General features: G+C 44.2%; 2 protein-coding genes across 12 annotated transcripts in view; one reads left to right on the plus strand and one right to left on the minus strand.

The window, feature by feature from the left end:
* Positions 1-982: 982 nt before the first annotated feature.
* Positions 983-4917, minus strand: POLR2L (RNA polymerase II, I and III subunit L). 2 transcript variants are annotated; one of them, XM_065066091.1, is made up of 3 exons: positions 4693-4917; positions 4100-4207; positions 983-1444 (listed from the first exon to the last, which is right to left on the minus strand). In XM_065066091.1, exons 2-3 carry the CDS (start codon positions 4192-4194, stop codon positions 1336-1338), a joined length of 204 nt encoding a protein of 67 aa, XP_064922163.1. In that variant the 5' UTR covers positions 4195-4207; positions 4693-4917; the 3' UTR covers positions 983-1335. The 2 variants fall into 2 exon arrangements, with proteins under 2 accessions (XP_064922163.1, XP_013224674.1); XM_013369220.3 differs by having other exon boundaries at positions 4677-4825.
* Positions 4892-13026, plus strand: part of TSPAN4 (tetraspanin 4) — a 445369-nt gene continuing 437234 nt past the window's right edge. For 3 of the 10 annotated variants that reach the window (XM_065066071.1, XM_065066069.1, XM_065066068.1), the window contains exon 1: positions 4892-5047. The gene's annotated coding sequence lies outside the window, so the exon portion shown is untranslated. Of the gene's footprint in view, positions 5048-5097; positions 5856-13026 lie in introns of those variants that run through there. The other 7 variants (XM_065066078.1, XM_065066079.1, XM_065066073.1 and 4 more) reach the window with 4 other exon arrangements.

Genomic DNA, 13026 nt, shown 5'->3' on the forward strand with positions numbered 1-13026 from the left:
CAACTATGGAAAAGAATCCACAGAGAGACTTCTTACCCAGCAACCGATAAGTGAGTGTCAAAAGTTTAACTGTACCAAGGAATAATAGACTGCAAACTAAGAGATTATCATCCGTTTCAGCCCACTTTCTACAAGGATGCTCTAACAATGATTTGTCCTATGTTTGTGTATGGGCTAATCCTGCATTTGAACAGAATTCTGAGCATGCAGAGATCTCAGAATTGGCCTCCTTCATTTTCAGGTGAGGTGGGTGCACCTCTTTGCACACATACCACCTGAAATGATGTATTTTATGCGTGACAGAGAACAGTGTGAAATGTGGTCAAGCTTTTGAGCCAATAGTGTGATGGGAAGGTGAAAGCTTGTGGCAGGGTCAGTGCCTGTCTCCACAGGCCCTGCATGTAGACCTCATCTCCTTGTTTTGCTCCACCAGGAGAGCATAGAGCACTCTGGCCAGGCAGTACCACACCACACACACAGCACAACGTGAAGTCAATGAAATGACTAACAAGTGGAAATCGTGCCTGTGTACCCGCTACAGAGTGGTGCAGGTGCTTGGCAAGATCAAGAGTTTGATCCTGTTCAGAGCATGTGTAAATTCTCACATCCAGTGCTTTCCGTGGGAACACTCAGACGTGTTTTGCTTAAATGAAGGGCACTGCACCATTGGATTCATGATTTTTTAAAATACAGCAGCCCCCGTGTTTTATAAGAACCGGGGTAGAGACCAGAAGTTGACTTTAACTGCAGTGGAAAGTGCACTCTGCTAGCTCCAGGTGCTTTCAGGAGTAACATCCCGTTCTTACTAAACAAAATTACCCACTTCCCTGTTGCTGGAGCCCTGAGCTTCAGTCCCATGTTTCTAATCTCCCCTGCCTAGGACAAAACATTAAACTGATTACTTAATAGTACTCCTAACCTCAAAGTAACCAGCGCACACAAATGGCAAGATCCAAGAATACACTTAACTCCACCCAGAAAGTGTAGGAAAGACCTCCTTTATTTCAACATTATTATGAAATAATATTTTTCTACATGAACAAACATTTATTTTTGCTGGCAGAAGCATCTAAAAGTTCACAAAAGAACGCCAAGCACAGATTTAAACAGAAGCATCCAAACTTTTAATTTAATCTCCAAATTTTGGTTAAGTGGACTTGATCTTCGTTTTCTTGGAAGAGGCTAGTGGCTTGGCACAGTGTTTTCTCCAGAAGGTAAACATCTCTCAGTAGTTGCACTACAGGTGGCTTTCATCCTTCACTGCCTGAAGTCCAGTTTCAAGTTTAGAATTAGAGATATGTTCCACATGGCTTGCAGCATGGTACTTTTTAAATCTCATTTCTCCAGGGGTGCATAATTCAGAAGCTTCTCAATCAGATCCACGTGGGCTAGAAGCATTCTGCGGCAGCAGTATCTCTTCAAACCAAGGGCATCAAGGGCATCTCTATTAATGAACAAGAAAAACAATAAAAAAAAAAGGATTAAGTGAGTCAGAACCACTTGTAAGTGTTCCTAAGCAACATACTGATTACTTTGAGCTTAGTCATAGAGGAAAACTTGTTTGCAGTTCAAACTAAGAAATATAGCATGTGCTGTTGAAGTTCTTTTCCATTTACTGCTGTTGACAGGGTGCTTGGCTGTTCTCTGGCCTGCGAGAGCACATGATCTTCTGTTGAAGATTGTCTAACTGATGCGTCCACTGAACTTCCAGAGGTAAGGCTGCAGAACTCCCATAGGAACAGAGCTATAATAGACTAACTCTTATGAATTTCCTCTTCTGAACTATCCCACTCGTGAGGGCATATTTGCTTACGAAACAGCAAGGTTCAATGACATGCAAATATTTTGGTTTTGGAAATAAAATTTCAGTCACCACAGGCAGAAGGAAACGTGAAATATGGTACACTTCTAACCTCAATTATTTAGTTATAGTAACTCAGTCTTCCTTTTATAGTCTATAGAAAAGAGAGGAGCTGATCTGGTTAAAAAATCTGATCACTCAAGAGGTGTGAACACAGTAACAGGAACAGAGCTCTGAAACATGGGAAGTCATTTCCAACACTCCTAAAATCCTGGACAGGCCATAATTACCTGTGCTGGCTACAGCTCCTCCTAGTTGTATGGTAGAAGGCATCATGAAAGCACTAGACAGTCCTGACAGGAATAAGGAATAGCATTTCTAAGCATGGTTAGCCATGCTATTGTCAGCATCTCCAAGCACCAGTATAACACAGTGTTTCTGTAAACTGAGGATGATACTTGCCTACTTCACAAGATGAAATTTGTGATCTAAGCCACGTTAAATGGGTGAGAGATAAAGAGAAACCAAAGTAACTCAAAGTGCAAAGTACCCCACATAGGGATAGGATGCTAATTCTGAGGAAGGCTAAAATCCTTTCCAGTTCCCATGTAAGAAGGCATTCAGTTTTACAACCTGTTCCCCACAAATACCCAAATAATGAAGTGCAGACTGCTCAACAAGAAATTTGTGTTTTACAGTCTTTCCACTTAATTGCCTCTGAGTGACTGCTCGAGGATTCTTATGGTTGGGTAGAGAATGTATGATTCATCCTAGCCTAAACCACTGTATATGTCTTCAATGGTTATCGCTATCAGACCCCTTAAAAAAATAAGTGACACTATCCAAGCATCAATCTACTAACCATAAAGCCAGTGTGATACTCCTTCTTAGTTTGACCACCATGAAACAAGACTGATCTCAGGTCTTTAGATCTATCTGATGCAACAACTGGCATTTGCTTAAAACAAATTAACTGTAATTCTACTCTAGGAAGAAGCTGATACGTACTTTTTTAAAGTACAGATCACTGAAAGGAAGCCTCTGCATAAGCTGGACCATGACAAAAAGTTCTTTAGCTTCAAGCAGTAACAAGTACCTAACAACAGTTCTTCTAGAGCTTAAACAGCAGGGCTACTCATTTTAGGACTAGAACTTGCAAAAGTTATTTAAGAGAAGTAAATGAACAGTGTATTTTTTTCTGAAAGAATGTTTATAAATAACGCCACATGATATCTAAATGTCCTAAACCACCTGAAACAAAAGCATCTCATGTCTGTTGATATGTACGTTTAAAGAGATATCTGGACAGTTCTGATCTTCCAAGTGCAGTTATCAGAAATGCAAAATACTAATATTAATCACAACTGTTCAACATTTGGCAAAATAGTATCCTAAGCCACAAGAATGTTTTCGGATTTACTTTAGTAAGTGAAATCTGTGTTGTTACTATACATTCTTCTGATAGTTCATAGATGTAAGTAAGTCCATTTAAACACCCTTTCGGAACCATAACCACTTGAATACGAAGCAAATACTCTTTTCTTTCTACCTGATAGTTTCAACACCACTTCAGAAAGTCTCTCAAACTTCTAACATTTTTTTCACTTCTTTGAATTGCAAACATTGTGGGGTTGTTTGCTTGTTTTTTCATCATACTTAAAACTTGATGACAGTGAAATATTTCTGAAGACTTGCCTTCTCAAACCCTCCTGAAGCACTCCCATCATAGATAGATCCTCCTTGAACAACTAAAACACAATTCTGACTACATAAAGCATGTGCAGACTTCTTAAAACACAATTGTTAGGAGTATCGGTCAGGTATGTAGGGAAGTTAAACCTCCCCTTCCCCCCAGCAAACCACTGCTTTCAAATAAGGTTAGCAACTCTGGGTTGTGAGTATGAAAAGCTTTTAAGAAAAGCTAAAAGTGGCATACCTTGTTAACAGTGTTAATTACTTCTTACACTTGTAACTTATCTTTTCTTTAAAAAAAACAACCCACAACAGTGTCAAGATTGACAGTACTGCCTGTTTCTTTCCTTCCTGTTCCATATTTGAGACCATTTTGGGTGTAAAGGTTATGACATGGCAACTTCCATACTACTATCCAGAAAGATTCTGTAGGTAAATGAGTACTTTACCTATTATAATTTCTAACCTCTGTTAAATAGCCTCAGAATTTACCTATAGCCTCTTCACAGCTATTTCATAATGCCATGATCCTGCAGTTATATGTCTTATGCACTGTGCAATCTCATCTCAAATCTGAGTCAAAGAATGTACAGAAATAATACCCACCCTTCTGTATATTCCGCTTGCAGAAGGCCAAGATAGGCTTCCCACTTGTTTCCAACTATTTTGCCGCAAGTGAAACATCTGACTGGGATGATCATTTTTGCGCTGTAGCTGTAATATTAAAAAAATACAGTATCACACCTCAGCAAAATGACTAAGTACTGTACTCAAATACGGGAAACTCCGATTACAAGTCTCCAGCCGCAGACCGTCAGGCTCCACGACAGCGAGCGAGGCCGCGGCGCGGAGGTGCCGAATTAACGCGCCTCAGCACAGCCGTGCGCCGCCCCGCGGCGGGGCAGTGACGGCCGGGGCTCTGCCGGGGGCCGGACACGCAGCACCCCGCGCTGGGAACACGGGCCCGAGCACAGGAGCGGGTCAGCCCCGCCCCTGGCCAGCACAAGCAGGCCAAGACGTGCCGTAAGAGACGGCTCCAGGACGCGGGGAGCCCCAGGCTGAGGCCTCGTTCACCGGGCAAGGCCTCCCCGGAGGAGACGGGCCCCAGCTCGCCCGCGAGCCCCAGCCCGAGGCGGCGAGGGCGGTGCTGCCCCGCAGGCACCGAGGGACCCGCGGCTCCTACCGGACGCGGCTCCTACCGGACACGGCTGCCGGGGCGCTACCACTGCGGCCAGGCGGAGGAAGGCGGGCCGGGGCGGCACTGCGGCCCACCCCTGTTCCTGCGGAGGGTGGCAGGATGGTAGCGGCCGAGCGTACGGCGTCCCGAGCGGATCAAGAGAGTGCGCGAGCGGGGCGGGCTTGTTTTCGCGTTTCGCGTGCTGAGTGGCAGCTGGGGCGCCGGGAGCGGAGAGCGGCGGCACCGGCACCGGCCGTGCCAGCGACAGAGCGCGGCGCCGCTCCCGCTTCTCCTCCTCCTTCTCGGGCGGGTGGGCACTTGTTGCATTGCGAGAGGGCTTTTGCAGCGACAAGACTTCTCATCCTGTCCTGGCTGAGGTATCGGAACCGTCTGGGGCGGGAAGCGCAACTGGTGGCTGCAGCCCGGCACCCGCCAGCCCTGTCCCGCGGGCGTCGTGGGACGGAGCCCGGTACCGCGCGGCAGCCCGCCCGCCGCCCCCCTCCCTCCCTCATGGGCAGGGGCGCCGTTGTCGTGGTGCCCGAGGTGTCTCCGCGGCGAGAGAGCCTGTCCGCGCCGCCGGGGCTGAGCAGCGCCCGGCCGGGGGAGGGCGTACGGGGACCCGTGGGGGAAGAGGCGGCGGCGGCTGGGACCCGCACTGCTCTTATTGCGGCGCCGCTCGTCGCCGTGTCGCGTCTCTGGAAGTGCGGCCCCGCGGCCCCTCTCGGGGATGTTTCGGCGCTTTTTTCCGCGCTGCCTCAGGCGGGAGGAGGCAGGAGCCGCTGCCGCCCGCGGGTGTAACCCGCCCCGCTTTCTCGCTGACCCTCCCGACGGGTCATTGTTGTTTTTGGTTTTCCCATTGTTCTGCACAGCCCAGACAGCGTTAATTTCTTGGAAGGCAAACACGCCCGCGAGTCGCGGTCAAGTTGTGGGCGCTATCGTGCCGACAGGTTTGCCGAGAGTTTTTAAACTCTGTCAGGTTGGACTTGACGCTGTCCCGTGTAACTTTTATCGTTGCTCCATCTTGCCGTAACAATGAAGCGGTTCAGCGGAGCGGTGCGCTGCTCGTGGGGCACAGACCCAGCCTGCGGGAACAGCAGCGCTTATCCCGGTATCTGAGGGCCAAGGGAAGTTCCCTCGTCTCGGGAGGCAATGGCTGGCTGCACGGAAAGCAAACGATTTTATAGGGTACGCCAAGCCGGGGAGGTTTGTTAGCAGAGGATAATGCATCTTGAAGCTGTTTACTTGTATTTCGTTAATCTAAGGATTGGGCAAGCATTAGGCAGGGACCGTGTGTGCTTAGCAGAGGGAAGCATGCTGTGATGGCTAGAAACTTTAAGGACAGACGCTGCTGTTCTGGAGACTCTGGGATGAAGCAATAGTCTGAACACTGTCATTCCTTGTTGTTCTCGTTACAGAGGTAGCGTTATGCGAATTGTCCTTGGGCACAGCAGGCATTATCCAAAAGTGTTTTATTTTCCTGCTAAAGTATCTGTGAGTTGATACAGTGCACAGAGCCATACTGTCAGGCATATAAATAATTGTGTCTTAATGCACAGCTTATGTTAATACATCTTTTGTGACTATTTTTTGAGCGACTGGATTATTGACCCTATGCACAGAAATGCCAGACCTAACTTGAACCGTAAAAGAGCAAATAGTTTTGTTTTAACAGATAAGGGTTTGAGGTCGTTTGAAAGCATTTTTACAATTCTGATTGCTAGAGAAAAGACAGTAATTTCTGCAGTCTCAGGAACAATTAAATGCAGTTGTGAACAGCATGAATTGGTGTGGAGGGTAGATGAACCTCCTGTGATCTCTAGATTATTATTGTTATTACAGGCCAGTGGGAGCCAAACTGTATTTTCTTTTTCTCCTTTGATTTTTTTTTTGGGGGGGGTGGGGGCAGGGTGTGTGTGGTGAGAATTCAGAGATTGTGCCTTGATGCCTTTTCAACACCAGGGCTCCAAAGCAATTTTCTTACTGAACTGTGCAGTGTAAGGCATTTGCATTTGGAGATGGAAATCTGCAATTGGGAGTGAGAAAGAGATGCTGTCACAGGGGCTTCGTGGCAGAGCCACATCATTAGATGTAGGTTAGTGTCTTATAGCTGCCTTGTAGAAATGTGCTTGCTTATTTCTTAATAACAAAACTGAGTTTTAACTTTCAGACATAGTTCTCATATCTGGCTTTACTTAACATCTTTTTTCAAAGAAAAATTTACTTGGCTTGTTCTCATAGTACTCTTTCAACTTTGTTATATCTTTTCTGGATAACCTTCTTTGGCTGGGTGATGGGCTTAATGAACTAATAGGTCTTTTATGGCTGTAGCTTCTTTGATCCTAGAAAATGTAAGGTTTTTTATGATCTATGACTTGGAGAGACTGCTACATACTGAGAATGTTCTCTGCTTAACTTCTTGTATCCTCTGCTTAATCTGACTGTTTGCCAAACCACAGAAGCCAGTTTAAAAGAGTTTGGGGGGGGATGTGCACACATGTGACTTGTTAGGAATCAGTCAGTTTTTTATGGGCTGTAGCTCATGCTGATTAGGTTGACTCTGTAGAATAAGCCATTTGTGGCAACCCCACCTTTCAATGCCTATTTTCCAAGTGAGCTGGGTATTGCTGACACTCAGCTGTTGCAGTTTAGTATTTAGTCAAATTTGTTCTCTTCAGCCATCTCTCTTCAGAGAGATAAGGACTGGAAGAATTGGAAAATTATGTCTTTTCAAGCATCCTCTGAAGAGGAATTGCAAGAATTAAGAGTGCTGTCTCCTAGAACTACTCCTAGAACTGCATGGCTCTTTCTCACAGTAAGTTCTTTTCCTGATTTTTGGTGTCTTGCCACCTTCAGCAAAGCAGCAGTGCCCATACTGCTGATTCTTTAGGCATTCAGACAGCTTGGTGGTCAGGAAACCTATTGAAGCTCTCCTCAGCATTGAGCAGAAGAGACTTCCGAGTACTAATCAAGTTGAAGGAAGTTTGAGAACTGTGGACTGTTTTCCTGATGTGCTTCTGTCATGTGAAGCTTTGTTGTGCAGATAATACATCCTGCTTCTCTATTAATGCAGTACAGGACTTCTTCCCGTGATCTGAACAACTTTTGAAAGTTGTTCTGTCCCACCATCGTTGTTGGGTTGAGGCACGTTCCTGCCGTTTTTTTGTGGATTTAGTCCTACAAAATGCAGCTGGGCATTGCTGCTCCGTGGCATTGTTAGTGATGAGTAATGAAATCCTAGATTGGTGACTAAGGATTAGATCCTGCTTCCTATTCTTCCATCCACAAAATGTATGGGAAATTTTTGCTGCTTGTTTAAAAAACAAACCTCCAAGAAGTCAGTTAAGTGACCTGACTGAGTGAACTTCTCTTAAAGTACTTTAATGGCTTGAGTGGCTATATGACCTCCTGCAGCTCATGTTGGCAAATTACGTCTCTTGTGACCTTGTCTCTGTAATTAGGGCTATAGGAAGGAGTCGTGGGATCTCTGCATTGTGGTAGTGTGAGAAAAGAGTTTCCACCTTTGACTGCTTTTTCCATTACTGTGGTTGTTCCCCCTCTTCTGAGTTGGCTTGTTTCTGCAAAGATGTACATAACCAGAGCTGAAGATGTACATAACCAGAGCTGAAGATGGGTCTTTCAAGATCTGATTTGTCAGTTAATTAGCAGTTTTATTCAAGGGTAGTGAATTGTTATTTAAATTCAGGAATTCTTAGAATGACTTTTCAGTGAAGGATTGTTTTGGTGCTGTTGATCACGACTTGCAACCTTCTATAAACCTGTGAGTGGATCTTCTAACTCCAAACAGAGCTATCAGGGCTATTTGCTGTTGCTTCCTGTGATCATTTAGAGAAAGGATGTTACCAGCTTTCACTCCATCTCAGAATCACGTACACGATTGCAAACCCCGTGGTAGCATATTCACTGTTGTAATCCTCAGATCTCAACAAAGCCAGGGAGAGAAGAACCTTAAGAGAAAAAGACTTGCATCTGTCTTGAAATAAGTGATTAAACAGGACGTTAGTCAGAAACTGAAATATGACATGGAAAACTTTACAAATAAAGAAGTAGCAATAGAGAGTCAGAGCGAGAGAGGAAGATAAAAAATAAAAAAACCCAACCATGCAAGACAAAGGTTGGCTGCAGTTTCCTCAGGTACATTTTCCACTCCAAATCTATGAAATCCTGCAGATTTACTGTTTGGCTTTCTCTAGTCCTGGTTAACTTCTCAGAAGCGTGTCACTCATCCCGTTCCGCAAAACGGAAAGAGAAGTGGCTCACTCTGGAGCTAGCTAGTGTGACTGAGGAAGGACTTCCTCCTTTCCCTCAAAAGCTTTCAGGCTCAAGGAGCAAAGATTAAGCTGGAATCTTGATTTGTTTTCCTCTCAATTTATTTTTTTTGAGTGGTTTTCTGCCCCATTTGTGCCTTTCTGCTCCCTCTCAGAACTAGATATAGCTTAATATGTGATGGTAGGGAGGTGGAGAAAGCCAAGAAGGAGAGGCAGCGGTGATGGAAGGTGGAAAGGCTTGTCTACTCTGTAGAGCTTTGCATTGTTTAGTTGCCCTGCATGCTGTTTAATAGCTGCTCAGGCCCCTGGATTTAGTGAAACAAATACAGAAGCTGCTAAGCGCGTAAAAATGAAGAGAAACCTCTCTAAGCTGGGGATGTGACTGCAGCTTTGCTGTAATACCAGACAAGCCTGATGCTGCTGATTTCATTAAAAGCAATATTTGGGGCTTCAAAGCAGGGTTTAATAGTTGCTATATATTTTTTTAAATATGCTGACCTTATCTGGTAAGCCTGTAATATTTGTTGCAATGAAGAGCAGCTGCTGCATAAATACATATATAATATCAGCTGCCAATTCTGAAATCTGTGCTGAGACTGTGACTTGTTTGAAGTGGTGTTGCTATTAAAAGGCAGGTGGCAGGATGTTTATTTTACACCTTGTTAATTGCTTGTTTTTCCTGCTGTAATTGGCTTCCTAATGGGGGCAGAATGCACTTGGTTTTGCACACAAAGCTTCATTAGTGACAGCAGATAGAAAGGATTTGGAGGGTGGGATTTAAAAAAAAAGAGATGCATATATATGTATATATATATCTGCTAAATAGAGTGTATGAGGAAGTCCTATAGATGTGTTCAAAAATGCAAATGTTTTTCCATAAAACATTTTAAGGTATCCTTGTGTTAGACATAAAGATCACTGCCTGTTATTTCAGAAGGGGGTAGAGACTTTATCTTGCTTTTTCTGTGGGGCAGAGATGAGACTTGTTCTGCTTCACTGGAGAGGAGTTAGGATGCTGTGATGTTGCTCTGTGCTTGGGACTCTGACAGCATACATCAATTCATAAAGTTATCTTTAATGATCTCCATGGTGTATCTAGTGATTGCTCCTGCTAACAAACTTGGAGGAGATGGTGAGCAATACTGGTGTTTAGTAGCTTTCTAGGGTTTATGGAGCCTTCCCTGCTTCATGTGTATGTTAGTGCTATTTCAAGTGTCCTCCCATTCACACGAGGCCCTTGGAGGTCATTGCTGTGGACAAGCGTATCTGGACCATCGGTATTTTCAGGGTGATCGTGGTTGTGTGTAGAAGTAAGAGCTGAGATGTGCTTCTGGCTAGGGATGGGTGCTCTACAGAGTCAGTTCTTGTTTTAATAATGACTTTATGAATGTGGTATAAGTTTTCTTAGTGTAAGAGACTGGTTTCAGAATTGTCTGTTGATGGTCATCATGATGATCATCAGATACCATTGTGTCTGATGCCATGAGCAGAATTTTGCACTGTTCAGTTTAATATGCTATTGTACCTGTAGAGGTTGCTGTAGGTGGCAGGTGAGTGTAGCTTTGTTTATGTGTGCATGTGTACATATATATGTACTTGTATATAAAAGTAATAATGAAAATGTAAGATAGCCCTTCACAGAAATGGTTTCTCATCCTTAGCATCCTTAGCTCCCCCTTGCCCCTGCACTGAGGTAGGATTAGGAAAAAACACTTGTCTACTCCTGTCTCTGCTTCCTCAGATGTCTGTGTTTAACTAGCTTAAGACTGGTTTTGTCTGTTATGTTTGTTCTCAGTAAGGTCACTTCAAGGCAAAAGTATAATGTTTGCCAGTCTTGGATTGACATATTTTATAAGTAAAAGCCTTTATTACATGCATATATCAGAGACATTTGTGACTGTTTCATGGCGGGGGGGAAGGGGAGCAAGAGTAATGTCCCGAGGCAGCATTTTAATCAGAAAGATCACAGGAGCTGCCCATCAGGTCTTCCATTCAAGTGTCCTCAGATGACAAAATTATCCCCTTTCTTGGGATAATGCTTTTCATTTCTGCAGAATCTTTCCTTCCAGAGTAAAGGTTGGACTGTGAAGTTGAGGTGAGACCAGGACTTGTCAATTATTAATGCTTGGAGGGAGGAGCCCCAAGGTGTTGTTCTTCTATCTCCCGTCAAGATGTATCTCTGTTTAAAGAGATTGCAGCAAGCTAGTCATCTTGTAGTAGTTTGACCTGGCATCTATGAGTCTTTGAACTCTAATGTAAAGGAATGGGAAGCTTTTCTAACTTATTTTTGAAGTTTTATCTCTGAGGCTCTCATAAGTGATGATAGATGTGTTTGGAACAAGGACTTAAAGAGCAAGCTCTGCTGAAGGCTATTTTTTGGGCCTTTTGGGGATGCTTATGTCTGTATTTAAACTTGATGCTTTTGCTTTTCCTTCGGTCTGTTTTCTGGCCAGTCTTGCATCATGCAAGCCTTCATGGGGCTGCGAGTAGAAGATGGTTGTTCTAAGTAGGAGCAAAGATCTGTCTTGCTGAATACCTTGCCTCTGACTGGCCAGTAATGGCTACTTAAGGAAGCAGGTAAGCTTGAAGCAACTGTGCAGTAGTAATACAGTGGGATGCTTGCATTTTATGTTTCATGAAAGTCTGTAACTGTAGTCTTGTTCCAGAATTGACCAGGTAGGGAAGAAAATGCAGTTTTTCTGATTAAAACCACTTACTCAGCTTGAGCATGTCAGCCTGTTGTGTCCAGATTAACGTGCTGTATGGAAGCTGGATGTCCTAAACCAGCTCCAAAGCTGCCCCTGCTATGTGCTGCATTCTGGTGAAGGACTGTTGGTGTGCAGAGCCTGACACCTCCCAGTGCATGGAGCTTCTAGTGTTGATGTGGGCAGGAGCACAGAGTCGATGGATAGGATATCATGTTATCACTCAGATGAGGGGGCTGCTGTGCACCTATCATTGTGCCATCCACAGGGAACCTTCCATTGCTTTGTTTATTGAGCTGCTGTTTTTAAAATTAAAAACAGCCAAATGTTTCATAAAATATTAAGAGGCACTGCTTTAGTGTCTCTCATCAGATTAAGTGTGTCACTTTGTGTGTCCTTAGGGTGATTAAGCCAATCAGCTTGGTTGTTCTCTCACCTTAAGGATGCATTACGGTGACATGCTTCATCTCACAAGGGATGCTGAAGCTATCACACTGCAGAACTGGTAACCATAGGGGTCCTGCACTTTAACTGTGGATTCTCAAATGAAATTTTGCAGAAGCAATACAGTTTGCTTTGTATGAGGTAATTCCTTTTTGTTAGAGAAGTGTTTCTTGAAAAAAATATTGAGGTAATACGGTGGTAGACACAGGCACAGTGACTGCTCTGCAGGAAAGAAAGAAATTACAGCAGGTTTTGTATGAAAGACCAAGAACTGTAATGTTTCAGTGGGTAAAGGGGGGGAAGCCTCTCCATTTCTCATTCTTTATGAATGTGGATTTTGGACCAGTTTTGCTTGCAGGTGAAATTCTTTCATTCGAGAGCTGGTTTCAGCATTTTAATCACAATACAGTTGCACTGGAGTAGTAGATGGTTGGGAAACTGTGGGATGTAGTAGTCCCAGGACTAAAAGCTGAGGGCGCGTCTCTGGCTTCCTGCAGAGAAACCCTGAGGCCTACGTGTTGATGCATTGGGGCTGGGACCAAGATTTGGAGAGCTATTAATAACTTTCACTGACTTTTCCATCATTTGCCTCTAGCCAGCAGTTCTAGCACTCTTCAGCATGTGTATAGGACTTGGGAATGCTACATGATACTGGGTTATATATTAATTGTAATGAAGTTTTAATAAATTTGAGATACAAGGCCAACTTGACTTCTGAATGTCCTGGTTGTGTTTGGTTGTGTTGCGTCTTTAAACTCAAAAAGTAATGGCACAGGTGGCATGTTACTCTTGCATTCCCACTGCACACAGCTAAATCACACACACATGCACATCAGGGAGCAGTTATTCAAGAGTCTGTTCTGAAGGGCAGCAGTTCCTTTGTCTGATCTGATACGCTGCTGCTGCTTTGCTTGGTGATGC

The sequence above is a fragment of the Columba livia genome, chromosome 5 (genome assembly GCF_036013475.1).
Source record: "Columba livia isolate bColLiv1 breed racing homer chromosome 5, bColLiv1.pat.W.v2, whole genome shotgun sequence".
Taxonomy (NCBI): Eukaryota; Metazoa; Chordata; class Aves; order Columbiformes; family Columbidae; genus Columba; species Columba livia.